This window comes from Eucyclogobius newberryi, unplaced genomic scaffold (genome assembly GCF_026437365.1).
Source record: "Eucyclogobius newberryi isolate DKJ021-1_F unplaced genomic scaffold, fEucNew1.0.hap1 SCAF_9, whole genome shotgun sequence".
Taxonomy (NCBI): domain Eukaryota; kingdom Metazoa; phylum Chordata; class Actinopteri; order Gobiiformes; family Gobiidae; genus Eucyclogobius; species Eucyclogobius newberryi.
The window spans coordinates 19,732,765-19,747,642 of record NW_027316532.1 but is presented as its reverse complement, the minus strand read 5'-3'; the positions used below and the strand labels follow the sequence as shown (position 1 = coordinate 19,747,642).

Genomic DNA, 14,878 nt, shown 5'->3' with positions numbered 1-14,878 from the left:
TTATTATTTATTATTATCTTTAATTTATATTTTTTAATTGTCGCACATGTTCCTCATAAAGATTACATGAAATTAATGAAATGATAGATGAAATAGCTCATATATGACAGAAAACTGTTTTGAGTTCAGTTTGTTTTAAAAGGACTTTAAATATTTTCTCTTATGTCGTTTGTGCAGCTGAAATCCTCTGACGCCATTTGTCCCTTTCACAATAAGACTCTCTTTTATTTTGTACGGGTAACGAGCGAGTTTCCTTTATAGTTCCAAGTGCAATTTCTGCTCTTGCAAATTCTGCAATTCATGTACTGGTAATCTTCATGGAATATACAGGATGTTGGAGGCCACGCGCCGAACCCTTTTAAGCATTAAAAAAAACACCTAGAATGAACCAAATGCAGCGTAAATTAGTTTAGTGCCAGATTATGCAACATTCACCCCATAAAAGTTACACATTTCGCCTTTAGCCTTCGTCCTACGGTGCAATCAACGCGTCGGTGGAAGAAGGAACGCGCTCAAAACCACACGACGGCGTAACGAGGATTCTGACAATTTGTGGTTATTGCTTTTGCGTATTGTTCAAACGTAAAGCCTCATTTAAAATCGCCCCCTGCAGCTTTAATGCAAAATACCAATCACTGTTCATCTAATTTGCACTGAATGACTTTTCCTAATTAGCAGCAGCTTGTTAATGTAAATGTGAAGAGAGAAAAAAGCATGATCTTTAATAACAACATCCAACCAAAACGGAATAAACTACATCAATAATATATCCGCGCCCGTTTAATTGCTGCTAATTGCCGCTTTCACTATTTGAATTAATTGTTTGCCGGTGGAGATAAATCGCGGCAACGATCTCCGCTACGTCTTTGTTCTGAGAAAATTAGCTGCGCCCCGGATCTATTTGTTTACCGCACTATTCCCACTATAATGAGGTTTATTCTGATAAGACTCGCTTCAAAGTGGACAAAAATATACATGTTTGATTGAAGGGGGGAGTTGGGGGAGGGGACAGGGGGAAGGGGGAGGTGCAGTGTGTGGAGGAATCTGAACCGTAAAGTCTGCGGTTGTATAAAAAGTACTCGACTCCAAACTAAATATGGTCTTGTGTTTGAAGCCTGCAAACATGCTCTGAATCCATTAGTTCAGTTTTAAATAAGTTAAGCAACATTATTCCCTCACTTTTAGTTGTATTACGCTTTTTTCACGCTTGTTTCATTCATTCTGTTTATGAGGTCATCTTCTCTCTTCCTTCTTTGAGCCTCAGAAAAGACTCAGTTTCAAATTCCCTACATTTATCATGTCAAAGGTTAATAGTTAAGCGGTAAATGTGGCGTTTTAACCATGGTATAACATTATTTCGTTACTTTTAGGTGTATTTTGCTTCTTTCGCGTTTGTTTGTTTCATTCATTGTTTACGAGGTCATCTTCTCTCCTCCTTCATTAAGCCTCAGAAAACACTCAGTTTCAAATTTCCTGTAATTATTACATCAAGGGTTAATAGTTAAGTAGTAAATGTGATGTTTTATCCATTGTTTAGTGTTATTCCCTCACTTTTAGTTGTATTTTGCTTCTTTCACGCTTGTTCCATTCATTCTGCTTACGAGGTCATCTTCTCTCCTCCCCTTTTGAGCCTCAGAAAACACTCTGTTTCAAATTTCCTACATTTATTATGTCAAAGTTAATCATTAAGCAGTAAATGTGGCGTTTTGACCATGGTATAACATTATTCCCTCACGTTTAGTTGCTTTTTGCTTCTTTCACGCTTGTTTCATTCATCCTGTTCCTCCTTTGAGCCTCAGGAAACACTCAGTTTCAAACGACAAAGTGCGAGATCTGGACGTCTTCTATGTCTTCAAGTCCATAAATCATCACCAGACTCAAACCACGCTCATTACAACTGCATGTTTACATCATCATATCCAGCTTTTGTTTATGTCTCTCCGCTTCCAGCAGATGGAGCGCTAACACCAGACCTGATGACGGAACGCCCCAGAGATAGAAAGCAATGTGTGCTTTCTTTCAGTAGATACGTTACTTTCCATTCTCAAACATGAAATGCCATGGTAACGGTGCATTAAATGTGTCCTTTAAAGGCGTTTCTGTCGTCTAGCGCCCTCTGCTGGTGTTTGTATGCACAGCTTTTACGCCGATAAGGCAAGACACATTATTTTACACTGCAGGAGGACAAGGTGCACTACACGTTACAAAAAGCTTTAAAAATGCACGATACAAGACCATTGAAATATATAGTGTAAAACGAATCACTCCAAGGGCGTTTCGGATCAGACATTTACTCCATTCTTGCGCATATTAGATGAGAAAAGATGTATTTTAGAACGTTTTGTCTCGATTGTCCCCTCTCTTCCCCCGTCATCGATCACTGAGTCTGTCGCGCTGTCTGTGTTCGGTTCCAGAGAACTTTTGGAACGGGGCGTTCTTCGACAAGGAGACGTCGTACTTGCACTTCCCCACGTTCCACGGCGAGCTCAACGCCGACATGTCCTTCTTCTTCAAGACCTCGTCCGCCTCGGGGGTCTTCCTGGAGAACCTGGGAATCAAGGACTTCATCCGGATCGAGCTGAGATGTGAGTTGGGTTCGTTCTGTCCGTTCAGACCTCAAAAGAAGTCGTTTGCTCATCGTAAGGTTTCTGATTTGAAGGATTTGGCCCTCAGAATATGATCTCTTTTGGGGGAGGAAAAGGTCCTTCAAATCAGGAACGTGTGTCTGAAACTCATGGATGTTGTGGTTCTTGTCAGCGCGGTGATGGATTCCATACGCCAGAGATTAGGAAAACTGTCGCCATGTTTGGATTACGTGGTTAGAGTTCAAGTATTCTCTAAAGTGTATTGTATACTTTATTATACGTTCCTTTGCTTTGTACCTGCTCAATCCCACTTCACACCTTCACCCAAACTTTCAAACACAATCAAACTCATTTCACAGGATATTTTAAGCTTCTTGTTTAACTTTAAATGCCTACTTTTAGTCTAGCTTCTCTTATATTAGTCTTTAAATGGAAAACGTTACGTGAAATCCAGACCTTTGGCAGTTTGTTCCCAGCTCGTGTACATTGTACTTCATGGTAGTTACAGAGTACACAACACAATATCTCTGCTCTTTTGTGTGTCGAGACTGTGCTGATTGGCAAGACCTCAAACAATATGCATATTGTGCTTTAAAACAACTTAATTCAGCTTTAAACCACTTTAATCAAGTTTTGCATAAAAGACTGATCTAAAAGAAATTGTGCCAAAAAAAAAGTACTATGACAAAAAAATATATACATACTTTTTTTTTTAAAGAAAAACACAATTTATGTGTACAGCCAAAGACACCAACATAATAATAATAATAATAATAATAATAATACATTCAAAAATGTGAGAAAAAGACAGGGCTGGACAGAATTGAAAAGACAGATTGAAAATTAAGACAAAAATATATGCGATGGCCATGTTCCAAATGTATACATTTATGTTTTCCATGGCAGGAGTTTTTAGGCCCAAACACATAGTTCTGAGTGGAATGGTGGTATTTTTGTACAATATGACACATGATAATGATGTGTCTCCTGGCAACCACAGCCTCTCCAACATTCAGCCCCTCCCTGTGATTAATGTGCACTTTGGGTCACATTCTCCCAACAGAACTCCCTCCAAACCAGACACGTTATACTTTTACTTACAAATTCAGCAGTTACACTTGCACTTGAGTATTTTTCTTGCTCTGTAACTGTACTTTTCACCTTTCTATAAAACCAATACATCACTATTTCTAAGCGTCCGTTTGGCTTGCACCGCTGTGGCTCCAAACGACACAGAACCGGCCCCTCGTTTTAGCGACGGGACAAGCATCGAGCCGTAGCAAAAAAGTGCTATTTCAGCGACGGGTGGATTTTCCCTCCATCACAGTCGTAGAAAACACCCTCCTTATCTTCAGACGCCTACGGTTCCTCCAGATCGCTCTCCAAACGCTCCCGAAACGTCTCACTGTACAATAACAAAAAAAAGAAGCGCGTGGCATCGCCTGCCTTCGGCTCTGACATGTCATCGCTCCAGCCGAGCAGAAGTATCATATCTCTAATACTTCCCATTTTAGTCGCCGGTGCGCTCCGTCTCACTCGGGGCTTTTAGCAGACGATGACAAATGTGCTTGTGGCTCCTCGGGGGGGAAAAGGCGAGCCGAATGCAACGCTCGTCTCCGTCCTCCGGTGCAGTTACGAGAGACAGCTGGTGTTCAAATGGCTTCCTCTGTTTATTATCGTTGTTAACACGGCCGTATCCGGGCGACGGGCGATGCTAAATTAAGTTAAGCCCGCGGGGGTTTACGGGCAAAACGTCCGGCGGGGAAGAAGCTGTCTCGATGTTTGCGCGTCCTTTGCAAAATGGGTTGTGCTCGTGCGACGGTTTAGTCCAGTTCTATTCCTGGTTTAGTCCTGTTCTAGTCCTGGTTTAGTCCAGTTCTAGTCCTGGTTTAGTCCAGTTCTTCTAGTCCTGGTTTAGTCCAGTTCTAGTCCTGGTTTAGTCCAGTTCTTCTAGTCAAGGTTTAGTCCAGTTCTATTCCTGGTTTAGTCCAGTTCTAGTCCTGGTTTAGTCCAGTTCTTCTAGTCAAGGTTTAGTCCAGTTCTATTCCTGGTTTAGTCCAGTTCTAGTCCTGGTTTAGTAGTCCAGTTCTAGTCCTGGTTTAGTCCAGTTCTAGTCCTGGTTTAGTCCAGTTCTAGTCCTGGTTTAGTAGTCCAGTTCTAGTCCTGGTTTAGTCCAGTTCTAGTCCTGGTTTAGTCCCAGTCTAGTGTTGTGTGAATGAACCCTTATTAAACGAAACGACTGGTACTGTATATTGTATATTTTATTTTATATTAAAAGTTCAACCATTTTCTCCCTCTCTCCCTCTCTCCCTCCCTCCCTTCCTCTCTCCCTCTCCTCTCTCCCTCTCCCGTATCCTGGCGACGGGACGCCTGCTAAATTAAGTCAAGCCCGCGGGGGTTTACAGTCAAAACTTCCGGCGGTGAAGCAGCTGTCTCGATGTTTCCGTGTCCTTTGCAAAAATGGGTTGTGCTCGCGCGACGATTGGTGCCCGGGGCGTTACGGCGAGGGGTCCGGCTCCTGGACCGTGAGGCAGGGCCGTACGCAAGTCCTCGAGCGGTCAAGTCCGGGTCAGTTATGTGTCAAGTCCGGGTCAGTTATGTGTCCAAGTGCGAGTCCGAGTAAAAAAACAACTTTACAAACGGTGCTCACTCAACGGGCCCTTTTGTGAATTCTCATTAAACCAGAGACAATTTAATATGAAATTACTTAAATATGCAGTAAAAACGTAATGATTATTTGAGCTGGTTGAGGTGGACGCCTAGTTTGGAGCTCAACGGTCACTCCACTTTAAAGTTTGCTGCGGTTCAGGAAGTAAATCCCAGAAGGATTTAGAAAAATGTAAATATGTTGTTTTCAGTCCAAAAAAAGGCCACAAATAAAACTTTACATTCTGCAAAGCGTTTTAATAATAACGGTTTATAAAGTGAAATAAATATAAGCTGTCAAACATTTGATAACGTTTTTGTTTTTGGAATCCCTATGGAGAAAATGAAGGGAAATTCAACTTAACCAAACCGAGCGGTGGGCGGTCAAATGTCAACGTTTTTGGCTGACAACTGTGCCAAATTTCCATAAAGATTCATGGCAAAAACGATGTAAAAAAGTAAACAAAAGCGTCTTGGAACAACCTGATAAACTGCTGAGTCACTACTCGTAAATATGCATGTTATATTCACCCTCGATCTCCCACGATACCAGAGAAGTGTAACTAAAGTCATGTCCGAGTCCTTTGTCCACGGGTCCCGGTCCGAGTCCGCGTGCCTGAACGTGGCGTCGTAAGTCAGTCGTGAGTTGTATCATAAACTTCACACGTCGTCATGCCAACGCTGTTATTGTGTCCTTTGGCTAAACACTGGTTCAGCCACAGCTCTGTAAATAAAACCTCTCGGAGCTACATGTATGGGCCTAAAATGTACGAGCCTCTGCCGGAGTGCGTCGAGAAGCTTGTCACGCCGGTAAAGTGGATCATAAATCTGAGATAAAAATATTATGCCGGTGTTGTAAAATGTACGCATTTTAAGAACTCTCCATATGTGCCGCGGCATGATATACACAAACAAGAAATGTATGAATAAGTTGCCCCGGAAACTTTTGTCTTTCAGCAAAAGGTATCTGAGGTCAAGTTTTATCGACTCTTTAAATGATAATATTTGTATCATCCCGCTTGGATTGAGCCCAGTTTAGTCTCGACTACAGTCCTGGTTTAGTCCAGTTCTTGTCCAGTTCTAGTCCTGGTTAAGTCCAGTTTTATCTCCCTCTCCCTCTCGCTCTCTCTCGCTCTCTCTCCCTCTCTCTCCCTCTCTCTCCATCTCTCTCTCCCTCCCTCTCTCTCCATCTCTCTCTCCCTCCCTCTCTCTCCCTCTCTCTCTCTCCCTCTCTCTCTCTCTCTCTCTCCCTCCCTCCCTCTCCCTCTGGTGGAGATGAAGAACGATGTTTGTTAATCGCTCGTATGTCGCTGCACAGGAGTCGCGCTGTGGCCTTGAGTATTTTTAACATCTTGTGACCTCAGAGGCAGAAGATAAATGAGCTACATGAAAACCACACTTGAGGTCATCTCCCTGGTTACGAGGCTAACACCGGGACAGAACACCTTGGGCTCAACCTACTTCAGATTCTATAACGGGACAACGGAATGAGAACCAGGAAATATCAATACAAACAATCTTATAGTATTTGTAAAGCAGCTTTTTCAGATCAGTGTGGACACAGATATTCCAAAGTACACGTCTCCCGCAGATGAACACTGTGGTCGCGCCCTTGATGTAACGCACAAAGTAAAGAAACAGCAAGTGACAGGCCGTGGGCGGAGCCAAACCGCGTTCACATTAGCACTAAAATGAGTTCAATTTAGGACCAAATAACGACAAATGTGAACGCGCCTCAAGCTAACGACGCTGAGGTCAAATCATTTCCTGCTTCAATTAAACACAGCATCAAACAGGAGCTTTTCCCGCGTCACAGCACCGGAACACGCCGTAATAACATGCTTATTACATGCTTTCAAATGTAATTGTAGCCTGCAGTGTTCCATAGCACATTAGCTCTCTGTGAACCAGGAGCTAAACGCTTCATACATATATCAGCTGTATATATATTCTTTTACAGCGGTGAAGAGTGGTATTATCCTGTCGGCCTCTTCACCATGACGACCTTAAAGAGCAGCCTTCAGCTTTCGCACAAATATCAGCGTTTGAATTAGAGACTTTTATTCAAAGTAGAGTCATTTCAGGGACACAAAATGATGGACCGAACGCCTGGGAAATATGATTTATTTTTGCAATTAATGTAATTCAGATGTTTTTGTGCTCGTCCTTTGTCTGATTTATGCGTGGCAATATTTGAACTCTTTTCCATGTCGTGTTGGGGATTTGTATTTGTCTGTAAAATGTTCAGTAGGTCCATTTCTATTGTGCCGTGTAAAGTGTTGCGATTGGCTGGTTGTTGATTTGTTGGAAACACTAGATGGTCCTTCTAACTGAGCCTTCAAGAAGACATCATGAGCGATTTCCTGGTTTTTAGTTTTCTACTGTGTTCAACTTCCTACGATGATCATTATGTAGCAGTTTGTCCATCGGAAACGTCAATATTTGGTCAAAAACAGCTCAATAACAGAAACGGGTCCAGTGACTTCCTCCAGTGACTTCCTGTTCAGACCTGCAGAACTGAAAAGCTCTGATCGTTGAAACCTGTTTGTTTTTTTTACTCTTGTGTATGACATGGAGTCTGAATTTAAAAAACAAATCACAAGTAAGTAAACAGCGGTGCATGGGCGGGGCTAGGGGGTGGGTGAAAACAGAATCTGTGAACACAGGATTACTCATATGTGCAAGAGTCGAGAGTCGATCAAAATATACCGTATTGTCCGGACTATAAGTTGCACCAGCCAAAAAAAATGCATAATAGAGAAGAGAAAAAACATATATAAGTCGAGCTGGAGCATAAGTCGCGTTTTTTGGGGTAAATTTATTTGATAAAATCCAAGACCAAGAACAGACATTTAATCTTGAATTAAATGTGCAATTGCAGTTTAAAATAATAACAGATGAGAGAACAGGGTGAATAGGTGTACGTATGCTAACGCTAACACCTTCAGCTACATGAGGCACAGACAGAACTGTGGTAAGTGTCTGGTATGTTAACGTAACATATTAACAGTTATTCAGAGAACTGTAGCATAAAGAACATGCTAACAAGTTTACCAAAGCATCAGTTTTACCCCAAATCACTAAATCCATTGAATTCTTCTTCCTCTGTGTCACTTCTAAACAACTCCACAAACTCCAGAGGTAGAGGAAGTGCAGATTCTTCTTCTGCGTCGCTCAGAGCCTAGAGTGCCCTCTTGTGGTTGTCAGTGTGAAAATAACAAATAATATCACATATAAGTCGCACCCCGACCAAAACTATGAAAAAGGGTGCGACTTATAGTCTGGAAGATACGGTAATCAGTGACGGTAAGAATATTTAGGAAATATGTTTAGAATGCTGAATACCTTTAGTAAAATGTATTTTGTAACATATTCTGTTATTCAAAAGTAGGGAATACTGAATATGCATTTTCAATATGTAGTTAAAATATTGAAAATACCAACAGTGAATACAATAAATGTTAAGTTAATGATGAGAGAGAACTGTTATTATGGTTAAAAACATACATAACGTAACAAAAAAAGCCATTGTCATATTTTTTTTTGTCATATATTTGTGCCTTTTATCGTAAATATCACAGTATAATTACTTTGTTTTCTGCACGAGCTGTAACGTCTGCTCTTTTCTCCCGCAGCGCCCTCGGAGGTGGTCTTCTCTCTGGACGTGGGCAACGGTCCGCTGGAGGTGGTGGTCCGGGCGCCACTGCCCCTGAACGACGGCCGCTGGCACCGCGTCCGAGCCGAGCGGAACGTGAAGGAGGCGTCGCTCAGGGTGGACCGGCACCCCGCCGCCGCCCGCCAAGCGCCCGCCGACGGACACGTTCACCTGCAGCTCAACAGCCAGCTCTTCATAGGTCAGAGGTCGCGCGGGCAGTCGGTCGCGGCAGTCCCCCTCACCGAAATGCACACGGTTACGGTCTTCTTGCTTGAAACCTCAGAAAATACTGCAGATTTTAGTTCACAAATCATCACCAAGCTCGTTATTAGCCTCCCTCTGACCCCATCAAGCTGCTTAATTACCGTATTTTCCGGACTATAAGTCGTACTTTTTTCATAGTTTTGGCCGGGGTGAGATTTATAGTTATATTTATACTTATATACTAATAATCCGGAGCGACTTATATGTGATATTATTTGTTATTTTCCCACTTGCAACCACATTTCATTGCATTTTTTGGCTGTGTGACTTATAGTCCGGAAAATACGGTATTCGTTAAACCGCAACCTGCACAAACGTAATATGAAATACATCCATTTTAATCTTTATAACTGTGAAAATGTCAAATCTTTCTCTGAACAAGCAAAAACCTGTTGCGTTGTCACAGTAACAAGTCATTTAAGTAAAATCGACCACAAAAACAACTCGATATAAATCGATACAGCAGCCGACAATATCAATGTATCACCAATGTTACTATCATAATTTCAATAGTCTGATAACACTTGCATAGATTGTATATTTATCCTTTTAAAACTAACTGTTCTCGGCATTTATTGGCTTATTTTACAACAAAACTGGCCACAGAAGTTATAAAGTCCTTCAAAAGCATTTGATATCATTCATATCTTTATTCATCTTAATTATATCCAGACATAACAAAGGCGCTTCAGTGTTTTTGTGATGCAGCAGCCAATAGTTTTAGTTTTTTTTTTACTTAATTACACAGATTTCAATGGCTTTGTTGTGTTAAAACATGTATTATTTACTATTCATGAGAAAGGGAACAATCAGAGGATAAGTTTTGAGGCCCAAACAACAAAAAACAACAACAGTTAGACTTTGTTGTTTGCTGAAAACGTGGCAGAAATTATCTCTACTTTTTTTTTTTTTTTTTTACGTGGTAGAAAGTGTTAGCGTGTTAGTGACACCTCTTTAGCAGCCTGACACTCCAGGGTTAGCGCGTGCCGCGGCTACACGCTCGCAGGCCGCGGCGACGTTTAACACAGTCGCTCGCGGCGTTTGGAGAACATTTTTACACTTTTACCGTTCGCTCGCTCGTTTTAGCAGCGCCCGCGGAGTGCAGTAATGACAGGTTTGTTGTGGAAACGGAGAAAGAGTGGGCGTTAAATTGACACGGTTAAGCTAATGTGTGTGCTATGCCTCCCGGCGCGATGCGGTGTAGTCTCAAAAGAGTAGCCGCGCGTTAAAGTGGCACTGTGTAACTTCTCTGCCTGGAATTATTCACATTATAAACACTTTAAATGTGTCTATACGCCATTTTTTCCCCCTTTACACGATATTGCGTTTGCTAAATGCTAAATTATGTCATGTCAAATGTCAAATGTGACGTCGCCGCTCCACAGATCTGACCTGGAACTGGGATCTGGGGTCGTTCAAGCTTGAAATGTTCACTTTCCAGGTCCAAATTCAGCTATAACTGCACAATATTAAAGTGTTATCCTGGGACATTGCTTCACGCAGCTTGTTTAATCTATTTTTCATATTCAAAGGACACATTATCAGATTTATTATTATTTTTTTTTTAATTTTAGCTTTTGACCATAACATTATCATTACTTCATGACTGAGTTTGTTTTGCTTGATTCAGGCTTTTTTAATTTAACCGTTTTCACCAAGTCGTCACTTTGTTTCCCTGTAGTACTCTGCCACCTGCAGATGGAGCGCTCACACCAAATCCTGACCGTCCTGCGCGTATTTTCTAACGTTCTAAAACACAAAATGCCCAAATAAAGTTACTCTAGAGCGTGTTTTAAGGCTGATAAATACACAAATAAAGCATAAAATGTGTCTTTTAACAGATTCTGTTGCCGTCCTAATCTGCCCTTTTAACGCTGTAACTAAGGAAACACATTTACAATAAAAACACCGCTTTCCCCTTTGAGAAAATATTTTTTAGAGTGAGATCTTTCCTCCAAACCAACCATAATCCCCTTTTGTCCACCCATAATTCTCTTCTCTCGCAATGCAAATCCCGATGCCTTTTCAATCCCTGCGCAAATATTTGGGGGCGTTTGTAATCACGCATTTCCACGGACAAATAGACGGACGTGGGGAGGAATTGGTTGTCTTTCGGCTAATAATCGGACCGCCGCCGGCATCCCCCCCGCTGCTCCGTGTTTACCCACAATGCACGGAGAATTGCAGCGGATTAGAGCGCGGACCCATGTGTGTGTTTGTTCTCGGAGACGACGCCCGGCCAATCCTTAACGTCACGGCGGCGAAAAACGACTGTGAAATCGAAATTAATTGCGCGATACGGCGAGGCACGAACAGAACGCTGAGCGGTTTTAATTATTGACGAGATGCGAGCGGGAGTGCGTTGGTAATGATTATTGTCCGAGGCTTTCACTGCGTGCAGGATAATTCACAAAGTTGTTAAATGAAGAGCGTTTGTTTAGTTTTTTTGGTTAAAACGACAAAAAGAAAAAGTGATTGTTTGTTTTTTTTTGTAAAGTTGTGATTTAAGCCCGGTCCAGAACACGGGTATCTTTCTGCGTCATCCGTTTCTTTGTAATCGTTTTATTTTTGCTGCTAAAAGTGCGTTCCAAAGGTGTATCCATCTATTGTGTCCGTAGGAGTTTCTGTCCCAGATTGTGGTTGTCAAAAGCACAGAAAAGTAGATGCTAATTTGTGCTAAAACTAATAGACTAAGTTCATTTCAACAGGTACCTCTACGATATCGACAAAAATCACATCAACAAGACAAAATTTGGTATTTTGTGAATAGTTTTAGGACGATTTTGAAATACATTTTGAAATGTTTGCGTCTTGATAACTCTATCCCAGATGCACGTCTTTTCAGAGACAGTTTCAGGCTCAAAAAGGCCGAACGTTTAAATGTTCCCCGTGTGACATGTCGCTCTGTCTCCATGGAGCCACCGGGCCGAGTTACAGGTCAGATCTGTGCAGTGAGGTGCGTGTTTTGCCAGTATAATGCGCACTTCTCCAGGACAGTATCCCAGCTCACCGCACAAGTCTGGAAGGTCGGGAAGACGGGTCTCTAACTAAAAGCCTCTCCAGCCGCCGCTCACAGACACAGGAAAGATCTGGCACCCAAAGACGATCGCAGTCGCTCCAAACGCTGCCGTTGTTCAGCGGGGCGTAACTCGGCACTCGACGGTTGCGTAAATGCGTGTTTTCTCTCGACAGGGGGCACGGCGTCGCGTCAGAAGGGCTTCCTGGGCTGCCTGCGGGCCCTGCAGCTGAACGGGGAGACCCTGGACCTGGAGCAGAGGGCCAGGGTGACGCCCGGGGTGAGAGCGGGCTGCCCCGGGCACTGCAGCACCTATGGGAGCCTCTGCAGGAACCAGGGGCACTGTGTGGAGCGGGACAAGGGCTTCTACTGCCAGTGTGGAGCCTCCGCCTTCACGGGGGCCTTCTGTCACCAAGGTAACTGTTTATGTTTGTGCTCGGAGACACTGCAGGGGAACAGGAACCAACCTTACGTTTAGAGATTTCACTTTGATGCATCCTCTTTATCTTTTGATTAAAAAATAGGCATTTAAAGTGTAAAAATTGACCAAAATTACACATATTTGCGACATATGAATCTGAAAAATATACAAAGCCAGGTTTAAATTTCTTCCAAAGGGATTTTTGGATATATTGCCTATTGTTTTATGTTCAAACTTCAACAGATCAGACTTAGAATAAGATAGTAACAAATCTGTCCATAGAATTTGTCTTTTAATATAAGATTTTTATGTTTGCTGTGTGTTTGTGCTACTTTACTTTTGCTGATTTTTATGTCTCTGTGGAATATAATGGGCCTTTCACTGTTAAGATGCATAGTTCTCATAGTTTTGGGCGGCGTGCGACTTATACTCCTGAACGACTTATGGTGTTTTTTTCTTCTCTATTATCTTTTTTTTTTTTTTGCTGGAGCTACTTATATTCCGGAGTGATTTATAGTCCAAAAAATACGGTAAATTAAATTATTAAATATCTTTAGCTTTATCTTGTAGTCGAAAAACAATGAGCAGTACATTTTCACAGCTTGTAAACGGTCACGATACAAATCAGACATTGTTATTACATTTAGAGTTTGTCTGCAAGTGAGTTCCTGCTTTTGTTGAGATTAGCATAGTGTAGCATAAAAGAGCACATTCCTAACTGCAGAAGCTCAAAGGCGGATAACGTGAGAACTATCAATATTTTAACCGGCGGACATCAAACCCGAGAGTTGGACGACAATAAGAGTGCCTGACAATGTTCATGAATGACCCGAGAGTTGGACTACAATAAGAGTGCCTGACAATGTTCATGAATGACCCGAGAGTTGGACAACAATAAGAGCGCCTGACAATGTTCATGAATGACCCGAGAGTTGGACGACAATAAGAGCGCCTGACAATGTTCATGAATGACCCGAGAGTTGGACGACAATAAGAGCGCCTGACAATGTTCATGAATGACCCGAGAGTTGGACGACAATAAGAGCGCCTGACAATGTTCATGAATGACCCGAGAATTGGATGACAATAAGAGTGCCTGACAATGTTCATGAATGACCCGAGAATTGGATGACAATAAGAGTGCCTGACAATGTTCATGAATGACCCGAGAATTGGATGACAATAAGAGCGCCTGACAATGTTCATGAATGACCCAAGAGTTGGACTACAATAAGAGTGCCTGACAATGTTCATGAATGACCCGAGAGTTGGACGGAAATAAGAGCGCCTGACAATGTTCATGAATGACCCAAGAGTTGGACGACAATAAGAGCGCCTGACAATGTTCATGAATGACCCGAGAATTTGATGACAATAAGAGTGCCTGACAATGTTCATGAATGACCCGAGAGTTGGACGACAATAAGAGCGCCTGACAATGTTCATGAATGACCCGAGAATTGGATGACAATAAGAGTGCCTGACAATGTTCATGAATGACCCAAGAGTTGGACAACAATAAGAGCGCCTGACAATGTTCATGAATGACCCGAGAATTGGGTGACAATAAGAGCGCCTGACAATGTTCATGAATGACCCGAGAATTGGATGACAATAAGAGCGCCTGACAATGTTCATGAATGACCCGAGAGTTGGACGACAATAAGAGCGCCTGACAATGTTCATGAATGACCCGAGAGTTGGACGACAATAAGAGCGCCTGGCAATGTTCATGAATGACCCGAGAGTTGGACGACAATAAGAGCGCCTGACAATGTTCATGAATGACCCGAGAATTGGATGACAATAAGAGTGCCTGACAATGTTCATGAATGACCCGAGAATTGGATGACAATAAGAGTGCCTGACAATGTTCATGAATGACCCAAGAGTTGGACTACAATAAGAGTGCCTGACAATGTTCATGAATGACCCGAGAGTTGGACGGAAATAAGAGCGCCTGACAATGTTCATGAATGACCCAAGAGTTGGACGACAATAAGAGCGCCTGACAATGTTCATGAATGACCCGAGAATTTGATGACAATAAGAGTGCCTGACAATGTTCATGAATGACCCGAGAGTTGGACGACAATAAGAGCGCCTGACAATGTTCATGAATGACCCGAGAATTGGATGACAATAAGAGTGCCTGACAATGTTCATGAATGACCCGAGAATTGGGTGACAATAAGAGCGCCTGACAATGTTCATGAATGACCCGAGAATTGGATGACAATAAGAGTGCCTGACAATGTTCATGAATGACCCGAGAGTTGGACGACAATAAG

General features: G+C 42.4%; 1 protein-coding gene across 1 annotated transcript in view; it reads left to right on the top strand.

Moving 5' to 3' along the window:
• The window catches only part of LOC140354390 (contactin-associated protein-like 4), a 281,713-nt gene that overhangs the window by 235,745 nt on the left and 31,090 nt on the right, over nucleotides 1-14,878 (top strand). The window contains exons 16-18 of the mRNA XM_072439389.1: nucleotides 2,415-2,585; nucleotides 8,867-9,085; nucleotides 12,343-12,582. Coding sequence (XP_072295490.1) covers nucleotides 2,415-2,585; nucleotides 8,867-9,085; nucleotides 12,343-12,582 — 630 coding nt within the window. The remainder of the gene's footprint in view (nucleotides 1-2,414; nucleotides 2,586-8,866; nucleotides 9,086-12,342; nucleotides 12,583-14,878) is intronic.